This window comes from Podarcis raffonei, chromosome 2, assembly GCF_027172205.1.
Source record: "Podarcis raffonei isolate rPodRaf1 chromosome 2, rPodRaf1.pri, whole genome shotgun sequence".
In the NCBI taxonomy this organism is placed as follows: Eukaryota; Metazoa; Chordata; class Lepidosauria; order Squamata; family Lacertidae; genus Podarcis; species Podarcis raffonei.
In genome coordinates, this window is record NC_070603.1 from 31,664,285 (window position 1) to 31,689,536 (window position 25,252).

The window sequence follows — 25,252 nt, forward strand, 5'->3', positions numbered from 1 at the left end:
GTCTCCCACTTGGACTATAGCAATGCGCTCTACGTGCGGCTACCTTTGAAGATGACTCAGAAACTACAACTAATCCAGAAGGTGGCAGCTAGACTGGTGACTGGGAGTGGCCGCTGGGACCATATAACACTGGTCCTAAATGATCTTCACTGGCTCCCAGTACATCTCTGAGCACAATTCAAAGTGTTGGTGCTGACCTTCAAAGCCCTAAACAGCCTCAGCCCAGTATACCTGTGAGGTCTTCCTCTAAGGATCTTCTGGCAGTCAGATGGGCTGGGGATGATGATGATGATTGCTCTGAGCCATTTAGATTCTTAGTGGAGAAACTTCTGTATGCCTTACGTATTTGTGAGAAGTGTTCCCTATTATACATGCTTTTTTAAACCATTCCAATGGAGAAAAAACCTTCTGTGGTGGGAGATATCACAATGACACAGTCCTGAGTCATATCTCCTTGTTTAGGAGTGCCCAACTAGACATGGTGAGGACAAACTAATTTCTTTTCATATGTCTTCCCTGTCTGCATATAAAGAAGGGAACAGCGTTAAAGAAGGGATATGCATACACTTTGGGGGGAACTCAGCTCCTCAAATATTTTGTTGGGGAGCCAAAGGGAGCTCAGCCCCTAGGAGCCTATGTCTTTTGGCAGGTACAGCTCAACTGCATATAGTAAACTCTCAAGCTAATATGCACATTCTCCAGTCAGTATGCATAGCTTCCAAGAAACAAGCTCTGTTTCTAGTGCAGAAATATGCAATCTGCAAATCTCACATGGGCCACAACATACCCGCTCAGCTGATGAACACCCACCCCCACCAGCATCCCAGCAGAAATTAAGCTTGGGGAAAAGCTTGAGGTGAATCAACATTGGGATTGGAGGAAGGGGAAAGAGGGCTGGGAGAGGAAGGGTGTGAAGTACAGATGGGCAAGGACACTCCTCCAAAAATCAGTGGGAGACTGTATGTTATGTGATGGTATACCTGGGTGGCAAACTTTTGGTATGCCTGATTGTTTGGGCTAGCAATTAGTCATGCACAAAAAAATCTGAAGTGTTCTGCTTTTGCCAGAGTTTTACTGTTTTCCTGAGACTCAATGTGATTTTCACTCATTTGAGAATCTCATATCATATTGAATTTCCTCCTTGCAATACACATATGCCTTCAAAACACAAGAAAATGTCACCAAATGGACAAATGCCAGAAACAAGCTATATTTGATAATGGAGGGAAAACAGCAAGATGGGAATAGGACAATGGAAACCCCTGCAGGTGATATTAAGGCATATTCATGTTTTTAGTACTGTATCCCAGAATGGATTCTAAAGGCAGGTGATAATAGCTAGCCAAAGAAGTTAAGCTGTTGGCCTGTGCCTTGTGCAGAATTTGAACTCAAATACTTTACATGACAGTGGTAATTAATTACTTAGATTAGAGAATATTTAATCCCATTATGAGGTTAAACTGTCTTAAAAGTAAGATAAGGAATTGTACTGTCTGCATAAAATGATCAAAAACTAGTACAGAGTTTCAATGAAGACTTGTAAAGCATAGCTATATTCTTTATTATGATCCAGGGCAATGGGAATCAAAAAGGCACACTTTCCTGTGTCATATTTACTTGTTCATCATTCTATAGAACGAGCCCCTTCCTCTCATGTCTGATATTCTTCACACATCCACCCTACACATTCCCCATTCCCCATTGCCACAGCATCTGGTCCTTGTTTAGGTCTCCTGATCCTGAGTGACACCCCTGCACCTATTTTATTTTAGTTTAAGTGGGACCTGTCTGCTTTCTCTGCATGAGGTTCCTTCTCTGTCCACCCACTTCACCGCATGGTTTTCCAATGCCTCTTATGTCTTCCCTCATGCCTCCCCTCAGCAACAGGAGCCACATTTTCTCTGCAGGGTTTCACACCAGCGTCCCATAGCATCCTTCTCCCTTGCAGTCTGCACATGGAAAAGTGTCTGGGATGATTTGAACCTCTGAGGTGAAAACATGCTTATCGTTCTCAGGTCCTTTGAAAGTTACCTGGAAAAGAAATTGGAGTTCTGCTCAATACAGTGGTACCTTGGGTTACATACGCTTCAGGTTACAGACTCCGCTAACCCAGAAATAGTACTTCGGGTTAAGAACTTTGCTTCAGGATGAGAACAGAAATCGTGCTCTGGCGGCGCAGCAGCAGCAGGAGGCCACATTAGCTAAAGTGGTACTTCAGGTTAAGAACAGTTTCAGGTCAAGAAGTACTTAACCCGAGGTACCACTGTATGTTCCTTTGCAGAGAGCTGAATGGAGCAGGATTAGGAGCTTATAGCACAGAGATATCAAAGAAATGATGGATGCATCTTACTGCAGATTTTAGAAGCAGTGCCTAATCGCAGAATACGTCGTGCCTATTTATACAGTTGCACAACAGTCTTGGAGCACTTAGTTTCAGTTAATAAATGTATATTAAAGGGAATGTAAGTTCAACAGTTAATGTACATAAAACCCAACATTGTGCACATTCAGCAGCCTTCATGGAAAATGTGCAGCCCATGTTTCTATGAAGAAGAAATTGTGAACATTTCTCGGTCAATATGCATATTCTCTAATAAAGCTTGGGAAACCTGCCTATAGCGTCTGAATTCTGTACATTGTTAGCCATTATGCTTCCCAACAGGCTTTGGGGAATGTGCATGTCATACTTTAATGTTGTACATTCTCTGGCCAATATGCATATTCTCCCATTTGTATGTACACTCTCCAAAAACATGCATGTTTTCTCTCTCTTGTTCAGTGTGTAATCTGTGTGTAATTCCCAACTGCTCTATCGGCTGTCTAATCTTATATGGCGCACAAAAAACCCTCCCACTGATCAGCAGAAAGAGGGCAAGGGAGTCCAGATAAAGATTATTTGTTTCTGCTTGCCATTTCACTTTTCACCATTCACACTTGTTTCCCAGTCAGCTGAGCAGCAGGAGGTGGTTGCAGGGAAAGGAACGTTTTATACCTCCCCATCCTCTTCCACTATTCCAATGGAAATTGCCTCCCCCTACACTGCTATTAAGCTAATGAAAAAGCTGTGCAAGAATGAGTCAAATACTCGACTAGAAATTATATTTACCTCAATGAAGAAACCCTTCCACCCAAGTAATGGCTTTGACAATTCTGCTTTATAAACACCTGTTCCCTGCAAAGAGATAAGACAGAAGAAAGTGCTGAGAAGCGAACGTGTCATATTAAGAAATTATAGAATGTTCGTTAGTGTGAATTTGAAGAAGAGTGAGCTGAGGTTTCTGGTTTGTGTCTTCCAAGGATAAGGAAGAGGGAGCAATGGTGGAGGATGACCACAGATGACATAGCCCTTCTTTCCAGGTGACCTTAAACCACTCTACATATTTCCAATGGCTCTGACATCCAACCTGCTTTGTTACATAGAGTAGAACAGGTTCTCACTCCTGCCTTAGATAAGTCAGCTCTCTCTAGCTGGCCCTTGGGATTATCTCCAGGACACCCCCCAAAAAACCACACCCCTCACCAGCTGTGCTTTCCTCCCCACTTGGAATGTTTTCCCCTGACTGGAATGTGTCCTTGAATTCTGATAATGCTTCTTGCTTGCTTAGATGGAGGATAGAGAAAGATGTGTGAGTGTGAAGAAACTAGGCTACTGCACAGTGGTAGAATTCACATTGATTGCTCTGTTGACTTTTGCCTCTGACCCTGGCCTCCACAAAGTTGTGCAGAAGAGAACGTGGCTTTTGGTCAGAAAGAGGTTCCTCACCCCTACTACGCATGTAGAGACATACCCCCACTACATTAGGGAGCCCTACTCCCTAGCATGGGTGATTTTACAACTGCAACATAAAGACAATGTTCTTCTGCTAGGTGCAGAGGAATGGTTTGGGTAACTCAGACATTGAAGGAATCCCATTTTATTTATTGGTTTGATTGATTTTTTACCGATTCATTCAATTAATGGTCCCACCCTTCCTCCTAAAGGAGCTCAGGGACTCTCCAGAATGGCCCTTCTGTCCACATGCTTACTGGTGAACATTAGGTTCTGCTCATCCAAAATGAAGTACCAGCTGTGGCCTTTCTGGTGCCTGTTGTCATCACCCTTCGCAGCTAACAGGTTTCTGTGACACACACCACACAGAAAGCCTAAATGAATGTGCTGATTTGCAAATCTGCAAATATTCAATATCTGCAACAGAAGTCCAACTTTATAGGAAGACATTTATTTCCCATGAACGGCTTTCGTGTTTGTCTGTATCTTTAGGACCCTTGACATCCTCAGCTTTGTGAAGAAACTATGGAAATTCTAATCCTCTTACCACTTTAACAACATTGCAATCAATCCAAAGTGCAGGATTCACAATAATCAAGGAAAGCCTAATTTGCCTGAAGTCTCGCCTGAGAATGAGAAGGGAAAGAAGAGATGTGGCATGAGCACAGAATAAATTGTTTTGTGGAGAAAAGTTCTATCAACAATATATTATTTTTTTAGTTCACTGTTTGCGGCACAAGTAATCATGTTATTTATGGAAATTAAAGATACTGTTTAATATACAAGGTTACCCACCCATCAGGATGGTTCTCTAATATAGTCAACCTGATCCAAAAGGTTCCAGAGTATCCATAATAACCGACTCAGTGATTCCTTTTGAATCTTTGTTAGTAGGATTTCTGGGGGGGAAGTACAGGGCTCCGCCTGCACTTTAAATATAAAGCAGTACCATACCACTTTAAACACCAATGCTCTCTCCTGCAATAACCCTGGGGGCCATAATTTGTTAAGAGATCCCCACTGCCCTCACAGAGCTAGACTTTTCAAAGTGCTTTAACCATCGGTCTCTTTTCCGGGAAATTCTGGGAATTGTAACTCTGTGAAGGGAATATGGATCTCCTAACAACTCCTAGGACATTAAACAAACTACAATCCCCAGGATTCTTTGCCTGGGCTGTGTGTGGAGCCATTACAGTGGTACCATGGGTTACAAACACTTCGGGTTACAAACTCTGCTAACCAGGAAGTAGTCCCTCGGGTTAAGAACTTTGCCTCAGGATGAGAACAGAAATCGTGTGGCGATGGCGCGACGGCATCCGGAGGCCCCATTAGCTAAAGTGGTACCTCAGGTTAAGAACAGTTTCAGGTTAAGAATGGACCTCCGGAACGAATTAAGTTTGTAACCCAAGGTACCACTATACTGTTTAAATTGGTATGATGCTGTTTTTAATGTGCAGCACAGATGAGATCTAGAAGTTTGTGGAGCAGCTCTCTGCTGACTCATAGAAGCCAGTGGTTGGCTGGCTTGCTTGCTTGCTTTCAGGAAAATTTGGTAAGCTTTAAGAAAGACACCACCTCAGGAACTTTTTTTGTATGCAACGTTGACTTTGTATATTATTCCATATATTAATGAATTATTTAAGATATTTCTGAAAGAAGCCTACTTGTTGGTGAGCCATGTGTCAGCAAAGAAACATCTAGTTTTTAAAGGCTCCTGATCTGTGGAGAGAGAGATGATGCCTTTGCCATTTGCCTAGAAAAAGAGAGAATAGCACAGAATTATCAAGTCTTCCTCCAGTTATCACCCATTCCTATTATCCTCCCAAACAGGAGGTGCAGAAAACAAATTTGTTTCCACAGCATATTTAATTCAACAGCAATCATTGCTTTAACTGGCTGTGTCATGCAATACCATATGTGAGGTCAACCCAAATAGTTGCCACATACATAAAGGAAATGGAGAACCTTGAAGTTTTGCTTGTGTTTTCAGGCTACGGGCATATTCACCCTACGTTTTTAGGTGTACAGTGAATATTTCTTCAATCATATGACTAAAAAGCATATAATAAAAATTATTATTATTATTATTATTATTAAAATGCAATGCTGGAATGAGACAAATGTGTGTATTATGCATGTATACTCATCAGGGCCAGGAGTAAGTGCAGCTGCATGTGAAGTGTTTATTCCTTGCAAACTGAGAAAAAATTAATCACAAACATCACACAAATGCACCAATACTTATCAGTACCATTCTCACCTGGCCTCTCACCTGGCACTGAACCACTATGTCTGTGTTAAATCACTATGACTAAATTTAATATTTTAAAGAGTGGATACACTTTTAAAAACTAGAGTGATCAGCATCTCCTTCTTTTTGTCTGTATTATGGTTCAATATCTGGAGAATGTTTGGAATGTAGTACTTATTACAAATTGAGAGCCAGTATCACATCGTGGCCAGATTGCTAGATTTAAATCAGGAAGATACACTTCCAAATTCCTGCCCTGTTTAAGGAATGAGATTTAGGTTGGCCCCTTAATTACACACCATCTCTGCCTCTCAAAAGGAGCAAACAGATCTCGATCACATTTATGCACACTAATCTATACATATAGGGGGAACCTGTGTGCCTGCTCAGCCTGTTATTTGGGTTTTAAATGTAAGTGGGTGATTCAAGGCCCCCAACCCTTTCTTCTTGCGTTTCTTCTTTATCTTAAAATGGCACTTGACCCAAGCTCTTCAGATAGAGGACACCAGAAAACCAAACGTAGGACTGCCTTCTCTAAAATTGGGCACAGGGACCCCTTAGTGATCTCGAGCCATTCTGTCTCTCCCTCCTCGCTTCCTCTCCCGCTTTCTTGTGGGGAGATCTGTGCTCAGATTTCTCATTTAAAAAAAAAAGATAAATGCAGCCTGGAAGGGGAAGCAATTTTTTAAAAAATGTGTTAATGGATGTTAAGCCAACACGTTCCCGTCGCACGATTTCCACAATGAAAATCTCTTTGAAAACTGCTTATTGAAAAGCAAACATTCAGATGTCCTGCACCTGTGGGGCTTAAAAGCAGATGGGCTAGTGTGATTTCCATTCATGAGAACAGCCTGGTGAGAAATGATTTAGCTGCCCGGCGCAGAGCATCACAACACCCATTGAAATCCATTCCACTGGGACTTCCGGTTAGCGCCAGCGCTTAATGGCGGATTTCTCCCGGAGCTCCGGGAGAGATCTGCTTCGTAGGTTCGGGTCCTGCAGCTACGGCGGAGCGAGGACCCTCAAAAAATCACAGGCGCGTAGCCTGTGAACTGGAGACTCGGCGGGCACCTTTGCGCCCCCCCGACGTTGTGAAATAGCCTTTTTAAAGGCTACGGATCAGCGGAGGGTGTATGGAGCGGTGCTGAGAGTCGCTTTCACCTAGCCTGCGAAGCGAAGCCGCGTCGCCATTAGCGGAGAGCGCTGACTTCTTCCGGTGAATTTGGATCAAAAAGAGCAACTTTCCGTGAGTAGGATTGAGCTTTAAAACATAATTGGACGTTAAAATTAAAGAAATTGGGCACCGAGACGGATAAGCATCAAAAAGGAAGTCTGCTTTCCGTTCTGTAGCAAGACCAAAGCGAAAGGCATTTAAGCTGTAACTTTCTGACAGGAGAGATTTGCGAACTAAGAAATCCACCACCAAGCAAAGAACTCCCTCCCCCGAAGGCAGGAGGGGGGGGGGAGAAGACTTTAAAGTGATTTCCTGCTTGTTTTAAAAGAAATTGAACTGTTTACCGCTGCTTCTTTACCTGGGGGTCGGACTGCTGGAGAAAAGGAACCGGCTAAGGACTGTCGCTACAAGAAGGTTAAAAAGTAACTGTAATACCGACTTTGGTTACTCTCAACTTGAAACATCCTATTTTGTTGCACAGTAAGTTATCTGCAGGATACTATTGATTTGGATCTTTTACAAAGAAAAAAGAATAACTGAAAGGGACTAGGAGGGCTTTTGTTTTTTGGAAGGTGTGGGAACAAATTGAAGTTAAAGAACTGAATTTACGCCCTCTAGAGGACTTGTGAATAGTTTCAGCAATAAGTGGAGTTTAAAACCTGAGAACTTTTCTTTTTGACAGCTTAAGAGTGTGGGAATGACCTTGAGTGAAAGACTTTGTTATGGCAGATGGTAAACAGAAAGAGGACTCACAAGAAACAACTTTGAGATCCGGTAGACAATACAAAGTCGATCTTTCTATGCAAAGAAGGGCCTCTGTATCAGGGGCTTCTGGAACTGCAGCTGTCACAAAGGCAAAAGTGAAAATAATGTCTTCAGAAGAAGCATTTGCAAAGGCATTGGGGAAAATAAACGACTCTCTGGAGGAACTAAAGAAGCAAGGTGCTGAAACAAACAAGAAAATAGAAGAAATCTCGGGAAAAATTGATTTAAATACCAAAAGTATAACTGACCTCGGGAACAAAGTGAACTCTAATGCAGAAGCAATTGGGAAATTACTGGAGGATTCATCCACAACACGAAAGATAGCTGAGGAAGCTAAGGAAATTGCAACTGCTGCTGAGGAAAAATTTCCACCGGTGTACAGGAAATTAGATGACTATGAGCTGGCACTCTCTATGCAGGATATGCAACGCAAGGAGAAAAATCTAAGGATCAGACTTGTGCCGGAAAAGGAAGGAGATAACTTGGTGGATTATTTGACAAAAGAATTTTCTGACTTTTGGAAGCAGGAGTTGAATAAGGAAGAATTTAAGATAGAGAGTGCATTTAGACTGGGAATAAGGCAGAGGAAGAACAGACCCAGAGATTGCTTGATAACTTTAAGATCAAAGGAGGAGAGAGACAAAATACTGAACCTGCACTATCAAACAACCCTTCGAATTGAAGATTTCCACATTGAGATTTTTAAAGACATTCCTAAAAGTATTTTGGATGCAAGAGGCCCTTACAAGGACTTGGTGACACTGCTGAAAAGGAACTACATACTATTCAGGTGGGAGTTTCCCCAAGGCTTGTCTTTTAAATACAAGGGGAAGAAAAGAAGAATAAAGACAGTGAGTGATAAAGACAAGTTCTTGGGAGAACACGAAGAAGACCTACAGAAAGAGACGTTTCCAGGACAAGGACACCCTTCAAGTAAGGGACCATTAGATACGGACACGGAACCACCGACAAAAGACGAACAACAACTGGGAGCTGTAGGAGGAAGTAAATAACCCCATCATGGCCTTGCAACTTCTAACCTGGAATTGTAACGGTTTGAATAATCCCAGAAAAAGAAAAAATATATTTCATGCTTTAAAGAAAGACCAATTGGACTTGATTTGTTTACAAGAGACTCATGTGACAAGAGCACATAGAAAATTATTAATAAACAAGAGATTGGGACAAGAATTTATATCTTCAGACAGAGTAAAAAAGAGAGGAGTGGTGATCTACGCAAAGGAAAATTTGCAACCGAAACAAATCTTCAAAGATGACCAAGGAAGATATTTGGCAATTGAAATTCAATTTCAAGGAGAAAATTTTTTGATAGTGGGAATATATGCACCAAATGAAGGGAAAGCAGAATTCTTTAAGAAGTTGCATGAGATTTTGATGGACCATATGGATTACAATCTAATCATGATGGGTGACATGAATGGAGTAGTTTCAACAAATATGGACAAAGCACAAAGACAGGTAATCACAAAAGACGGAAGACTACCAAAAACTTTTTTTGAAATGACTGACAATATGGACTTGATTGACATCTGGAGAATAAAACACCCATTAGAAAGAGAGGGAACCTTCTTTTCTGAAGCCAAAATGACATGGACACGGATTGACCAAATTTGGGTGACTAGCAGTATGGCGTCGAACATAAAGAAAGTGGAAATCTGCCCAAAAACCTTCTCCGACCATAACGCAGTAAAGATGGTGATGAAGCAAACAACAACTGGCTCCTTCAGATGGAGAATGAATGACACCTTATTTAGAGACGAGGAGATTTGCAAGAAGGCCCAAAAAACTTTGAAAGATTATTTTGAAATCAACTTAAGGACTAAAGTAGAAAAAAGAATAGTATGGGACGCAAGTAAAGCCGTGATGAGAGGGTTTTTGATACAACAAAATTCATTAAAGAAAAGAAAGCAAAATGAGAGGAAAGAGAAAATCTTGGAAAAGATAAAAGAAGGGGAAAGGAAACTAAGATTGAAGCCAAAATCGCAAGAGATTTTAAGAGAAATTAAATTGCATCAAATACAATATATGGAACTGATGAACCAAGAAATAGAATGGAAAATTAAACAAATGAGACAAAAGACTTTTGAATCTGCAGATAAATGTGGCAAGTTATTGGCTTGGCAAATAAAGAAGAGACAAAAACTCAACACGGTAACAAACTTAGAAGTGGAAGGAAAGAACATATGTAACCCAGTGGAAATTAGGAATTGTTTTCAGAGCTACTTTAGACAACTGTATACACAAGGGCCGCAGAAAGAAATGGACATACAATTCCTCGAGAAAAATGGGCTGAAAAAGATTTCGCAGGAAAGCAAGACAATTTTGAACCAGGAGATATCAGCACAGGAAATAGAAGATGCCATTCAAAGCATGACGTTGGGCAAATCACCTGGACCTGATGGACTGACTTCCAAATACTACAAAGTTTTGAAGGAAGGGTTGATACAACCTTTGAAGGAAGTCTGCAACGAGATCATGGAGGGGAGGAAAGCACCCGATACGTGGAGGGAGGCCTACATTACACTTATACCAAAGACAGAGACTGAAAAGACCCAACTTAAGAACTACCGACCCATCTCGCTACTAAATGTGGATTACAAAATCTTTGCTGATATTTTAGCAAAGAGATTGAAAAGAGTTTTGATGGAGGAGATTCATGGGGACCAAGCGGGCTTTCTCCCTAAAAGGCATTTGTCGGACAACGTAAGGAACATAATAGACATTTTGGAGAAGCTGGAAGTGAACATAAATACCAAGGCTGTTTTGATATTTGTGGACGCTGAGAAAGCCTTTGACAATATATCTTGGAGTTTCATGTTGAAGAACCTCCGGGGGATGGGGGTAGGCCAAGGGTTTGAAAATGGTATAGGTGCAATATACTCTGAACAGAAAGCAAAATTAATTGTAAATAATGTGGTTACAGAAGGGTTCAAGATTGAAAAAGGGACACGTCAGGGATGTCCTATCTCCCCACTACTTTTTATATCAGTCCTGGAGGTTTTGCTTAATATGATCAGGAGGGACCAGCTGGTTAAAGGGATTCAGGTCGGAGCTAAACAATACAAATTGAGAGCATTTGCAGATGACTTAGTACTTACATTACAAGAGCCAGAAGCTAGTACGAAAAGAGTTTTGGAAATAATTCAAGAGTTTGGTCAAATGGCAGGATTTAAATTGAATAAGTTAAAGACTAAGGTTTTGGAGAAAAATTTAACACAGGTTGAAAAAGAAAGGTTTCAGAATGAGACGGGGTTGACTGTGGTTAAAAAAGTGAAATACTTGGGTATAAATATGACAGCTAAGAATGTGAATCTATTTAAAGACAATTATGAAAAAACTTGGACAGAAGTGAAAAAAGATTTGGAGATTTGGTCAAACTTGAAGCTTTCCTTGTTAGGCCGAATTGCAGTTATAAAAATGAATGTATTGCCAAGAATGTTGTTCTTGTTCCAAGCATTACAAATAATGGATAAAATGGACTGTTTCAAGAAGTGGCAGAAAGACATATCTAAATTTGTCTGGCAGGGCAAGAAGCCCAGAATTAAATTTAAGATATTAACGGATTCAAAGGAAAGAGGGGGGTTTGCCCTGCCAGACTTTAAACTGTACTATGAAGCGGCAGCTTTCTGCTGGCTAAAAGATTGGCTGCTTCTTGAAAACACAGACATTTTGGACTTGGAAGGTTTTAACAATATTTTTGGGTGGCATGCATATTTGTGGTATGACAAGGTTAAAGCACATAAAAGTTTTAAAAACCATATTGTTAGAAAAGCACTATTAAATGTCTGGGTCAGATATAAAGATTTGCTGGAAAACAAAACCCCAAGGTGGCTGTCGCCAATGGAAGCGAAGGCAGTTAAAAAGTTAAATATGGAGTCGAAGTGGCCAAGATATTGGGAAATTTTGGAAAAGGAAGGGGACAAACTGAGATTGCAGAGTTTTGAGAAATTAAAAGGGAAGGTGAGAGATTGGTTGCACTATCACCAAATAAATGAAGTGTTTAAATTGGACAGTAAAATTGGTTTCCAGGTGGAAAAATCAAAATTGGAGACTGAATTGTTAGAATCCAGTACTAAGAATTTGTCAAAAATGTACAATTTGCTGCTGAAATGGAATACACAAGATGAAACGGTTAAATCAACTATGATTAAATGGGCTCAGGACATTGGTCATAATATTTTGTTTGCTGACTGGGAAAAGTTGTGGACCACCGGGATGAAATTTACGGCATGTAATGCCTTAAGAGAAAATATTATGAAAATGATCTATAGGTGGTACATAACCCCAGTCAAGCTTGCAAAGATTTACCATTTGCCTGATGATAAATGTTGGAAATGTAAAGAAAAGGAAGGTACTTTTTTTCACCTTTGGTGGACGTGCCCGAAGATTAAGGCATTCTGGGAAATGATCTATAATGAACTTAAAAAGGTATTTAAATATACCTTCACTAAGAAACCAGAGGCTTTTCTCTTGGGCATTGTCGGCCAAGGGGTGTTAAAGACGGATATAACTTTCTTTATGTATGCTACAACAGCAGCTAGAATACTTATCGCAAAGTACTGGAAGACACAGGATCTACCCACACTGGAAGAATGGCAGATGAAGGTGATGGACTATATGGGCTTGGCAGAAATAACGAGCAGAATCCGAAATCAGGGAAGAGAAGCAGCGGAAGAAGAATGGAAAAAGTTTAAGGACTATTTAAAGAAATACTACAAAATTAATGAAAGTTAGAATGATGTTGGACTGGAAAGTAAACGGTTACTATTAGCAATGGTTAAGACAAGGAGAATAAGGAAGATTAGCTTAAATTTAAAGTAAAATAAGGGAAGATTTGCTGAGCAATTGATTAGAATTTGGAATACAGAAAAGGGAGGCATGAGGAAGTCGAGGAAGAAAGGTTTAAGAAATTAGGATATGAAATGGTACTTGTTTTTTGTTTCGTTTTTGTTTTTGTGTGGTTATGTATTTGTTGTTTTTATGTTATGTTTGTGTGATTATAAAAACTGTTTAATAAAAAATATTTAAAAAAAGAAAAAAAATGAAATCCATTCCACTGCACAGTTGTGTTTACCTCTTCTCAACGGCAACAATGCCCACATACAAGAAATACACAAAGCGAGATCCTCCCACAGTTTTCTCTTTGCCCATCATCCAAATGTATCTCACCGAGCTGTTGTAAGGATAAATGCTGGAAGATCTACACTCCCCTCAGTCTTCTTGAAGGAAGATGCTCTACCAGCTGAGCTATCCCAGTTATTGTTCCCATCGCACGATTTCCACAATGAAAATCTCTTTCAAAACTGCTTATTGAAAAGCATACAGTTATTATCCCACATACAGTTATTGTTGCCTGATGATCGTCTTCCAAAACAACTAGTCTATTCTGAATTTAAAAATGGAAAGTGTAATGCTGGTGGTCAACAAAACAGGTTTAAAGACTGTCTCGAGGCAAATCTTTAAAAAATGTAGTGGAAACACTGGCCTGTGAGCACTCCAGTTGGAGAACAGACTTTACCAAAAGTGTCATGGGCTTTGAAGACACTCAAACTCAGGACACAAGGGAGAAACGTGCTAAGAGGAAAGCACGCTTGGCACATCCACACCATGATCAACTCCCACCTGGAAACCAATGTCCCCACTGTGGAAGGATGTGTGGATCCAGAATTGGCCTCCACAGTCACTTACGGACTCATTGTTAAAACCGTGTTTATGGAAGACAATCTTACTCAGCTACGAGTGATCGCCAAAGAAGATTGTTCTCATCATTTACTGGTAAAAGACAATATTAAGCAAGGCCTGTTTGCATATAATCATAACAACTTTCCTGCTTTCAGTATTTCTTTATCGTTCGTATTTTATTTTATTTCAAAATTCAAAGTTACATTTTGTCACCCAACAGTTGTAATCCTATTCTACAATATTAAGGACTTCCTGTTCACCCATCCTTGATGTTTATAACCAAGATTGCAGCCAAATGAACTTTAAAATTCTGATAGCTTCTTAGGAATCTTGAGCTCAACCGAGTATCCTTAGTAAGGACCACACTTAATTTCCATCTCTTAGGGACAACATGCATTCATGGCTTGGTCTAAATTACAGAACAAACTTCACGACTGAATTATTCTTGTCAATTGGTACATAAAAGAAGACATGTATTCCTCACCTCAGACCTGTTCCAAGAAATTTGAGGCATGGTCAAATTCTGCATGGTGCTGAGATAAAAGGCTCTACACGATTCAAGGATAGATGCTCTATTCCATGGTAATAATGTTATATGGTGATTAGTGTTCGGGATGAATCTGCAGTGCAATAGAGAGGTTTTTACAAAAATACCTTCCTTGCAATAGTCTAAGGTAAAGCAATGACATGTTTCTTCTAATCACAGAAATTTGACTTTTCAGAGTTTTTCCTCCTTGGAAAGAATGCACACATAGAAATATACAAAGAAAAAATCATTGCACCATCATTCAAAGCCTATGTGAATTGTGCAGCAAAGCTCTGCAGCTTTCTTCACTGGTACTATTGTTCATATTACACAAGTGGGTTCACACAACAGCTGAGGATCTGCTGTGCTTTCTCAGTATTGTCTCTCATCTGGGGCTCAAGCCATCTGGTCATTGCCTGTAACCAGAGGAATGATCTCATTGCCTCGAAAAGGACAGTCTGGTAATCTTTTGCAGCATGAACTCACCGGATATATTTCTTTCCTGGTAGCTCATCAAAGAAATAGTACGAATCATCAGGCAGGAAGAAGTCATCTCCTGTTGATAAGATCATGAGCAGGGTCCTATTTTGGTATCGTTCTTTATATTCTGAGGATGGGAAAATTTAATGTTATTTTAATGGGCAACACACGCAGTTCTCAAGTTGCTGCTGCTTATTCACATCATCAAAGGCTGGTAAGATTGGAAAACAAGAGAAATGAAGTAAAGATCACAAATCCCTAAAGAGCTGTAAACATTCTTTGGACAGGTGGGAACAAAAATAGAACTGGAAAACATGTTTAAAAGCCTTATTGTGGCAAACTAAGCCCATGCTATTTTATTATGGGGGCCCATGGCCCCTAGGAGCTGGCTCCTATGTCACAAACTCATAGTCTTCAGCCAGGATTTCACAGCTTGCCTCTATGCCTCAGATGAGGAAGGTTCTAGTTTACAGGATTGAGGAAAGGTTTCCAAAAGGAAATGGAAAAGGGGAGAGGACTTGATCTGGTTGACCCATTTCTTATCCCACTGCACGCCGGCATATTTTCAGTGTTCTGCCTCTGCAAATATTTCAACGTTTTCACATATTTTTACAAGAAACAACAATCACTATTCAACAACCCCCTAATCCTCACTCCATAGGAGCACCAAATGGCCCTTTAATTACCGTAAATGGATGCCATGCTCTTCAACGTATCTTACATGCATTATAAGGTAAAGGTAAAGGGACCCCTGACCATTAGGTCCAGTCGTGACTGACTCTGGGGTTGCGGCGCTCATCTCGCTTTATTGGCCGAGGGAGCCGGCGTACAGCTTCCAGGTCATGTGGCCAGCATGACTAAGCCACTTCTGGCGAACCAGAGCAGCGCACGGAAACGCCGTTTACCTTCCCGCCGGAGCGGTACCTATTTATCTACTTGCACTTTGACGTGCTTTCGAACTGCTAGGTTGGCAGGAGCAGGGACCGAGCAACGGGAGCTCACCCCATCGCGGGGATTCAAACCGCCGACCTTCTGATCGGCAAGCCCTAGGCTCTGTGGTTTAACCCACAGCGCCACCCGCGTCCCACATGCATTATAGTGCCACCAAAATTCCCCGGGGCTGCCCTTTCCCACTTATCCAATCCTTTCTTCTGCTACCATCTGATTCACCAGAGATATCTGAGATGGTAGGAATTGCTCACCAAACGGATCAACATGTGAAGTTAATTCCTGGAACCGTGGGGTGTCCAACTGCCGAGTTAGATTCATGACATAGAAATGATACAATGCAATGCCCCAGCCACAGTATGATCGGTATTCATGATGCCAGTTCTGTAGCAAAGAAGTCACAAATGAATTCTATGTGCACATAGCAAGTGTCATATATTAAGAACCTGAAGTTCTATGGTATGGAGGACAAGATCTATTCAACTCTTTATAGCAGGGCCAGGCTCAGAGGCATACCTAGAGTCCCTTGTGCCCTTGTCAAGGAGCTATATTGGTGCCTCCCCCCCAAAAAATCTCAGAAGCAGGCAAGGTTGCCTGGATAGGAGGAAGGTGCCTTCTTAGGACTAGACAGGGCACCTGCCCTGCTCTCTGCCTGGAAGCCACTCCAGGTGTGGGGCGTTCCAGGTGTTGTGGGAGGACTCCAACACCTGATAGGTTATTCTTGCACCCCATCCCTAGTTGGGCAGAGTTTGGTTTCACCTACCCCTAGGTACACTTCTGACTAAGATGATAAACACAAAACAAAACATGCCAATAAGTTATCCCTATCATACTGCCAACAGTCAGTACTTATGGCTTTTTTGGTTATTTACTTGGGTTTCAACATCACATTTGTGAGTTCAGCTTTGCAGCTTGAGGGGAAGCTTAGATAGGCTAGTTTTAGCCTTTTAGTTTAAGTAATCCAGAATGTTTTAAGGCAGACTAGATGTTCCTGCTATTTCCCCATTTTATCCCCCTTAAGACAACAATCACATAAACAGTATTGTAAAATGTAAAAATAACATTCACTCAGAATACTTGCTGAAGAGTATCAGATACAGCAGCTTTGTTCAGGCAGGCTTAAAATGGTAATTCAGTTACTAAGACATACTTAATGTCTAGCTTAAATTTAGTCTGATCTTGGAGCTCAGACTAAACAGATGTTTTCACATTGCTGGCAGAATGGAAAGAAATGGAGAGTAGGGTGTGCCCAGGCAAGTCGGAGAATATATAACTATGCCCTCCCCATGTCAGGGCACAGTGGGGGTATCTCTCACAGAGTTCTCTCTGGTAAGTTTACAGGAAAATTCTGTGAATTTCAGCATATCTAGCAAAACATTAATTATTGATTTGACTCCATTTTAAATATTCTACACTTTGTCCCTCCCCAGCCTCATAACCAAACAGCTGTTAACCAACCAATATTTGGGACCAGGATATTTTAAGGACCATTTTCCCTCCACAGATTTGCCCCCCTCCCCCTTACAGTCATTGGAGGGATTCCTCACTGACCCTTGCCTTCAAAAGCATGGCTGATTAGGACACAGGACAAGGTCTTTGCAGCAGTGGTGCTGAGGCTCTGGAGTGCCCTTCCTCAGAAGTTTCACTGGCTCTCACACTTGTGGCCTTCCTGCAAATGGCCAACGTATACTTATTTGTCCAGAGTACTATGAAGGAACTATGAAGAAGACTCAAGACTAAGTACACACAGCTAGTACACCATCCTTTGAACAGATACTCACCTTAACAATATTCAAAAGATCATAGATAATTGGAATAAATGACTCAACTCTCTTGTCCACAGCTGCTACAAGCCAGGTGGCCCAGCCACGCTGCAATAAAGACATAAAGCAAAAAGATGCAGAGGTATTCAGTTCCCACTGGAGAGCCCAAACATGGCATGTACAGGGGAAATGGGGATTAGCATGCATAGGGCTAATTCTGGTGTGCCGGAAATCCAATACAGCACAGACCTGCAGTTCATACCTACCTTGGAAAGACCAGCCACTGTGAACTTTGTGATATTCATCATTCCACCGGATTCTTTCAGCAGAAAATCTGCTACAGTGTCCATGCCACGCACAGCTGCCTGCACACAAGAGAAGTGGATCATAGTCTCTAGAATTTGACGGAGATGCCTTTTGGGGCATTTTTCTTTGTCTTTTTCTACTTTTTTATTGTTGGTATGCTTTTTCTTTCCCTCTTTTTTTCCTTTCTCTAATTTTCCTTTCTCTAATTTTTTGTAGATTTGATGTATATGTATGTATGTATGTATGTATGTATGTATATTTTATATATATATGAATTTGAAGGAGATGCTTGCATTGGGTTTGACTATATCATTCTATCAGCATGGCATAATTTAAGTGCCCTCAAAAGGTGTTTCATCTTCATGACTTTAATATTCATTATGATTATTTATTAAATTTGTTCGCTGCTTTATCTTGCCCAGAGCAACGACTTAAAAACAAACAGACAATAAACCCCACATAGATACAAGAGGAAAGAGAAATACATTAAAAACATCCCACCCACTTCTAAAAGGCCCCGGATAGTTTAAGGCCAAAGGCCTGGTTATAGAGGAAAGCTTTTGCCTGGCACCTGTAGTGAAGGCGCCACAGAGCCTAGGACTTGCCGATCAGAAGGTCGGCGGTTTGAATCCCCGCCACGGGGTGAGCTCCCATTGCTCAGTCCCTGCTCCTGCCAACCTAGCAGTTCGAAAGCATGTCAAAGTGCAAGTAGATAAATAGGTACTCGTCCGGCGGGAAGGTAAACGGTGTTTCCGTGCGCTGCTCTGGTTCACCAGAAGCGGCTTAGTCATGCTGGCCACGTGACCCGGAAGCTGTACGCCGGCTCCCTCAGCCAATAAAGCAAGATGAGCGCCGCAACCCCAGAGTCGGTCACGACTGGACCTAATGGTCAGGGGTCCCTTTACCTTAAAAGATAACTAGAATTTACTTAGCCATTCTGTAAAGGTGAAAACCTCAAGGAGGTATCCTTAATCCAAATACATTCAAATGCCGCCATGCCCCTGCTCTAACATTCTCCTCCATGGGCCCATACATCCTCTGCCATGCCTCCTCTAGGCAACCACCACAGGTGCACCCCTGCATGGGCAAGTGGACACACACACACACACACACACACAACCACCACCACTGCAGAGGTCATGGGCATGTGGGAGCAGTGCACCTGGAGCACAGGAGGTGAGGTGCACCTGCAGAGGAGAAGGCACGGCCATGCCAGAGACACCAATGGCATAGTCTTTGCGTCCAAACCTGTGGCCTGAGGCCGCCATCTCACCTCGCTTCATGGGCGGACCAGCTCTGCTGGATTCTGCGATGTGCAAGCTGGTTTTAAAAAGTGAAAGATATGTGCTCTGCAAATGTTACAGTAACTCTGCCAGAGTTAAAGAACATTTCCCAGAATGATGGCAGCATGTGCCTGCCAGCCAATACAGAAAGCCAAAGTTACCTTCACCATTGGAAACTGAATCAGCACGTGTGGCAGCTCACTCTCGTTGTTCATGAACTTCCACCACGAACAAACAAGTGCAGCATTTTCAATGCTGTTCTTGCACATTTGCAAAGGGATTGTCTAGAAGCAAAATAAGAGAAAGATGAGTATGTTTTTGGGTGAGGCATCCTGTCTGGACCCCTAGTACAGCCTGAGAGGTCTGACTTAGTTCACAGAGAGGGGCACCAGGTGAAATAGGAAGGGAATTAGCTATCACTTGGACAACGTAAGTTCAGTTCTGTTGATGGATGGGTTGTTCTGTTTAATGTTGCCAAACCTGTCCAACAGAAGATATCTCCCCTACCCCCACAAAAAATCCTGCATTTCTTTCATTTACACATATATTTGGGCTAAACAGTCCTCAGTAACCATGACTGCAAACTGAAGAGGCACCAAACACAACCTTTAGGAACAGAGGTCCTGGTAAGGCAGTGTCAAGTGGCTATCAACAAGCCAGGTCATTCACAGGGCAGACACAGACATGGAAGGCAATCAGCTTTTTATTAGCAGAAAATGACAACACAGCAACGTTCCTGGTTCATCTTAGCTCAGTGGAGGTGATGAAACAAAGCTCTAGGCATGCCCTCCCCCTTCTGGCTTTTAATCTGGATCACACCCAAGGAGATAAAGGTGGTGTTGAAGGGATAAGCTCCTCCTCTGGGCCTGTCTGGCCCATTGCTCAGCATTGTGTATGACACTCCTCCTGCGGGCGGGGGAGAAGAATCAACAGGACTGGGACTGTGCATGCACACTGTGACTCTCAGCCTCTAATCCTGTCCTGGAATGGCCTCCTTCTCCTGACCCCTCCCCCTTGATTGCTCAAGTCTCCTGCTTCTTTCAGCTCCCAGCTCATCCCTTCTGCTGGCTGCTTCTCGGTGTCCCACCACCAGTCTCTGCCCCCTAAGGCATAATCTGCAGAGCCCTCCCTGGAGGACTCTTGGGCGGGTGGCTACCAGCTCTCCTCCTCGTCCAACCAGGCTCTGCCATCCACAGGCCAGGATTGTTAAACTCCTAGTGAAAAGGAGGCACAGTTGCCCCATGTACAACCCGCTGGGAATGCAGTGGGAATCTATGGCTCCAGTATGTATCTGGGGAACATGCTCCTGCTGCTCTCACCTTCACCTTCTCTAAGGAGGTGAGCCCCACATGACTAAGGAGGTGAGTCCCACATTTTAATTCTAGTATTTTGAACGACATCTATGAAAAAGATGGTTAATTCTTCACATATTATGAAGTATAATTAGCTTATAAAGAAAGGTTATTGGACACACTGCATATTTCTGCTCAATTTTGCTCTGAGACTTCCCTCAGAGTGAAATTGGGGAAATAAAATCTGTAGTAGACGTTTCCAATGGGAAAATGTGACAGCCACACCTGTTTCCCCATTTCCACCCAACCAACTGACTCCTGACTCCTACATGGGTTTGAAAGTCAGTGTGGGAAGTTCCCAGCATGGCTAAGATCCTAGAGCACTTACCTTGTAGGTGATTGGCTGGTTTCCAATCTGCCCCCAAAGTGCCGCACAGCTTCAGAGACAAAACAAAATATTAGTCAACAGCAGTAAATGCCGTGTGGGATCAACAGACAATGATGCCAAAGAGACCAGAGTCAATAGCTCTGGGTAGCTTTGGAAGAATCACAACTATGATTTTAACACTAAAATCAAGGCAAAGACAGAATTCAGGCAATATATCCGATCTTGTTTTAATTTATACATATTTATTAGGGGGCTGGGGAAAAGATGAACTAGGATATATCTCTGGAACATAGAGAAACTGTCTTGAATACAGTGAGCTGGATTAGTTATCTTCAGTCAATTTTTGTTTCTGGCTGTTTCATTAGCTAGAACTTGTTTTTCTCCTGCAAAAACACTCACAGGTTGCAAAATACAGAATTTATTAATGTATGTGGGATAACCAACATATTTAAGTCTGATTAATTCATGAAGGGGTAAATACCACAGAGCAAATTGTTCTGCCACTTCCACTCACCATGGGAGGAACTAAGTATTCAAGGCTTTGTTCTCCCCCAGTCTACCTGAGAACCTCAATGTGTGAAGAGGTGTAAACTGGTTGCTCCAGCTTGGACTACATCACTCTCGTCAGCCACTCCTGAGTTCCTATACCAATAATTTAGGAACCACTATATAGCTGCCTCATACAAATCCTGCTTTGCTTCAGAGAAGCCCCAAATCATTCTGAGGTATTCCTCCTCAGCTGGAAGGTTGTCCAAGTTTGATGTGCAACCCTCATTCCCCACCAGGAAAAGTAGTTTCTCCAAGTATGTCTGCCTTGCAGTTCTCTATTCTTGTAGGGTTGCTAATTCCCTTAACAGTCTTAACACAGCACAGCAGAGATGGTGCCATATTCATTGCTCAGAGGTCCCTCCAATTACTTACGACCCAGATGATTTTGCTATATTGACAAGGTCCTCAACACTCAAATCTCGTTTACTAGACGGTTCATCATTTCTTCCTATCCCAAGCATCAGGAAACACGAGTTATTCATTTTTCGTTCCTTTGACACAACGATGATCAGCTCATGCCACCAAATTGGGTTAGACAATTCAGACTCTGAAAAGAGATACACAGAATCTATTCATTGGGGGATTTGGCCTCCATTTCCCCTTTGAAATACATTTCCCACCCAGGAGGCGTATTTATTTATTTATATTTATTTATCTACGTAGTAGTAGAAAAGTAACAAAATGGAAACAGTGTAAGATAGTGTTTGGTATCTCCCTTGTTTATATCATCATTCCATCTTACATGTGTGAGTGAGTTTCACTGTGATGACATGGCTCAGGAAGCGGGCTATGTTAGTAAGCTGTGAGGAGGACAGTATTAATGGTTTTTTTCTCTCTGAATGAAGAAGACATAGAAGTCTCGACGGAAAGCAGTGCAGCAGTAAATGGGCTCTCTGAATGGAAGAACAGATTGCAAGACTGAATGAGAAACAGGCATGGCCCAGTATTTCATAGTACAAGCTGATTACAAAACTGGAAGTGCGAAAGATACACGATTTGATTTAAAGCAAGAAGCTGCATTTTTCTAAGTGAAGCTGAGACTATGCTTGGATTAGCATATGTTTTGTGAATGTGTGTGTGTGTGTGTGCACATTCTTTTATCCTCTGTTCTTCAGGTAAAAGCTTTTGAATATTTAAGGAATGTATTGACCATACTTTACAGTAGAACCCTGTGTTACGGATGGGATCTGTTCTGGAGACCCGTCGGTAACATAGAACTGACGCAAGCCAAAGCGCCATGTCTGCGCACACGCGTGCCGCAATTTAGTGCTTCTGCTCATGCGGAAAGCACGATTTAGCAGTTCTGCACATGTGCGAGTGGTAAAACCCGGAGTAACCTATTCCAGTACTTCCGGGTTGCCGCGGGACGCGACATGAAAACACGTAACCTGAAGCAGACGCAACATGAGATATGACTATATGGGAGTCAGTCTTACATATGTTTTAGCTTCCTAGCTGCTACATATTGCTACTCTGCAACATCCTTACATCCCACAATGCAGATCACACCCACCCAGCAGCCACCTTCCCGGATTAGGCTCCCTGTGGAAATGTCTTCCTCTGTATTTCAAAACTGCTGCTCTCACCATTCAGCCACTTCAAGGAGGTCATGTTGAGGGTATAGATGGTCACATCAGGCCTATCTTCCTTCTTTGTGACAGTGTAGTTGTAGTGAGGGTCATACTGCTTGACGTAGTCATCCAGGGCCGTCTGTGCCCATCCAGAGGGCAGGCAGGCTGCCAGGAGGAGAAGAGAGAAAGCAGCATACATGGTCAAGCAGGTATAGTTGCCTTGAAAGAGGTACCTGACTTTGTTCAGCAGCAGTTCTCCCACTTCAGATCACAGTTGCTCCCAGCAGGAAAGCTCCACAAGGCTTGGTGGTGTATGCCAAAGCTTTCATCTAGAGCTGTTCTTTCCATGAATGTCACAACTTTCTCCAGTATTTATACAAGTCTCGTAGCAGGGAGGGCCCTGAATCACATGGCCAAGACAGTATTTATGCAGATTGATCTAATGAACGCAGGAAGTAATTCTGCCAGTTATTCTTCATTGACTTCCAGTCACAAAGCACCCTCCCACTTATCAGTTCAGGCCTGTAGCCAAACTTCTACAGTTTCATATGGGACATTGGTTCATCTTCCCTTTGCATTTTTTGAAAAAGAGCTTTCGAAATGGTAAAATGACATCTTCCAGTTAACAACTCACAGCTTGCTTTTTAGAACCGAGTGGAAGATGTTTTGAGAAACTAATTAGCAGCAAATGCTCCTCCTTGCCTGAAGTGGTGGTAGTCCAGTCTCCCTTTACTTACTTGATCTGCTCAGTAGATCTCAGTGGAGAAGCTGGTATAATGTGGGCTGGTTTACTGACTGAACCCAAAGAGTGCTCACTAATTTTTCCTCGTCATCGTGGAAAAGGGTGACAAGTGGAGGGCCATAAGGTTCTGTCCTAGGCTCGTTGTTGTTCAAATTTGCAGATGGCACCTACTGGGAGGGTTGCTAATGCTGCAGAAGACAGAATCGGGATTCAAGATGACAGATTGGAGAACTGGGCCGAAACTAATAAAATGAATTTAAATGGGGCAAATCTAAGGTTCTGCATTTATATAGAAAGAACCAGTTGTACCGGTCTTGCCAATAGTACATGTGAAAAGAATCTAGAAGTCTTAGTAGACTACAAGCTTAACATGAGTCAACAGCGTAATGCAGCTGCAGAAAAAGCTAGTGTTACTCGGCAGAAGTATGGGATCCTGATCAAAAGTAGTAATAGTACCACTCTATTCTGCCTTGGTCAGACCATGCCAGACTGTGTCCATTTCTGGGTGCCACAATTTAAGAAGGATACAGTGGTACCTCAGGTTACATACGCTTCAGGTTACAGACTCCGCTAACCCAGAAATAGTGCTTCAGGTTAAGAACTTTGCTTCAGGATGAAAACAGAAATCGTGCTCCGGTGGCGCAGCGGCAGCAGGAGGCCCCATTAGCTAAAGTGGTGCTTCAGGTTAAGAACAGTTTCAGGTTAAGTACGGCCCTGGAATGAATTAAGTACTTAACCTGAGGTACCACTGTATTGACAAGCTGAAACGTGTGCAGAGGAAAGCGACCAAGATTATCATGGTCTAGAAACCAAGCCATGTGAGGAATAGTTGATGAAGTTGGGTATGTTTAGCCTGGAAAAGAAGAGACTGAGAGGAGATATCTGGCCTCCTCCTGCAGCTGCTGACACCGTGGGAAGGCCAAAGGGACCTCAGCCTCTAGGAGTTAGCTCCTATGTGTGGGAGAGTTGCTTTGAACATTGTAAAATCTGAACATTTTTAATAAAATAAAAGGAGATACAAGAAATATAGGTATCTTGACACTGCTTCTTCCCATTCATCTTCTGGTAAATTTCCCCTTCCATTTCCTTTTTTTGGGGGGGAGAGGGAAGTGGTGACAATTTCCTTCTCCATAACCGACCTCTCCAGCATTTGAGATGGGGAGACTTTATGTGTCCCCTCTTCTTAACGAAGGAGGCAGTTTCGGTGCCGCTCTATCCCTTGAGCCACTGTCTCATCTCTGTGGTTCCTCCCCCTCCTGTTCCAGGTCCTCCAGCTTGTGCCTTACCCAGCATGCACCACAGCAGAAGAGAGTGTTGACAATAACAAACAGCAGTAGCAAGGGGGGGCAGGAATCCTTAGCTGTGTTGCTTCTCTCCCCCCCCCCCCAAGACCACGGGCGCCAAATATGGGGGGCCGTGGGTGTGGATATTTTCACCCCCTCCCATTGCAAGAATCTCCTGACAATGTTTTCAGAAAGGAGAGGGCGGAAACTGCTTTTCGCTTCTTCCGCTCCTGCCTGACTCTGTTGGAGTCTGAGCGTTATCTCTGTAAGTGATTAGATGGCTGAGTGAGAATTGTAACTGTTATGTACTGAAGTTTTCACCCTGGGCCAGCAGGGGGATACTGTGGATAGTTTTCACTCAGGTCCGCATATGCAAATAAGGAATTGAAAGTGATATTCAGTGATTGGATAGTTACAGAAAGTTGTTACTGTTGCTTTATAGTTGAGCTCTATATAAGC

At 42.4% G+C, this 25,252-nt stretch overlaps 1 protein-coding gene across 2 annotated transcripts; it reads right to left on the reverse strand.

The window, feature by feature from the left end:
- Nucleotides 1–1,334: 1,334 nt before the first annotated feature.
- LOC128407349 (autocrine proliferation repressor protein A-like) lies at nt 1,335–24,750 on the reverse strand. 2 transcript variants are annotated; one of them, XM_053375594.1, is made up of 14 exons: nt 24,650–24,750; nt 22,784–22,933; nt 21,570–21,744; nt 20,649–20,697; nt 19,130–19,252; nt 17,646–17,744; nt 17,398–17,487; nt 15,871–16,000; nt 14,675–14,795; nt 14,147–14,282; nt 5,434–5,522; nt 4,317–4,395; nt 3,107–3,172; nt 1,335–2,031 (listed from the first exon to the last, which is right to left on the reverse strand). In XM_053375594.1, exons 2-14 carry the CDS (start codon nt 22,806–22,808, stop codon nt 1,912–1,914), a joined length of 1,302 nt encoding a protein of 433 aa, XP_053231569.1. In that variant the 5' UTR covers nt 22,809–22,933; nt 24,650–24,750; the 3' UTR covers nt 1,335–1,911. The 2 variants fall into 2 exon arrangements, with proteins under 2 accessions (XP_053231569.1, XP_053231568.1); XM_053375593.1 differs by lacking the exon at nt 24,650–24,750 and having other exon boundaries at nt 22,784–24,216.
- Nucleotides 24,751–25,252: the final 502 nt, after the last annotated feature.

What these genes read in the sequence shown, in the direction of transcription:
- LOC128407349 (XM_053375593.1), bottom strand. Translation starts at nt 22,967, where the DNA reads ATGTATGCTGCTTTCTCTCTTCTCCTCCTGGCAGCCTGCCTGCCCTCT. An exon ending in ACCAGCCAATCACCTACAAG is followed by an intron (nt 19,253 to 20,648) that starts GTAAGTGCTCTA and finishes TTTTGCTTCTAG; the next exon opens with ACAATCCCTTTGCAAATGTG. An exon ending in CAGTGGCTGGTCTTTCCAAG is followed by an intron (nt 17,488 to 17,645) that starts GTAGGTATGAAC and finishes TCTTTATTGCAG; the next exon opens with CGTGGCTGGGCCACCTGGCT.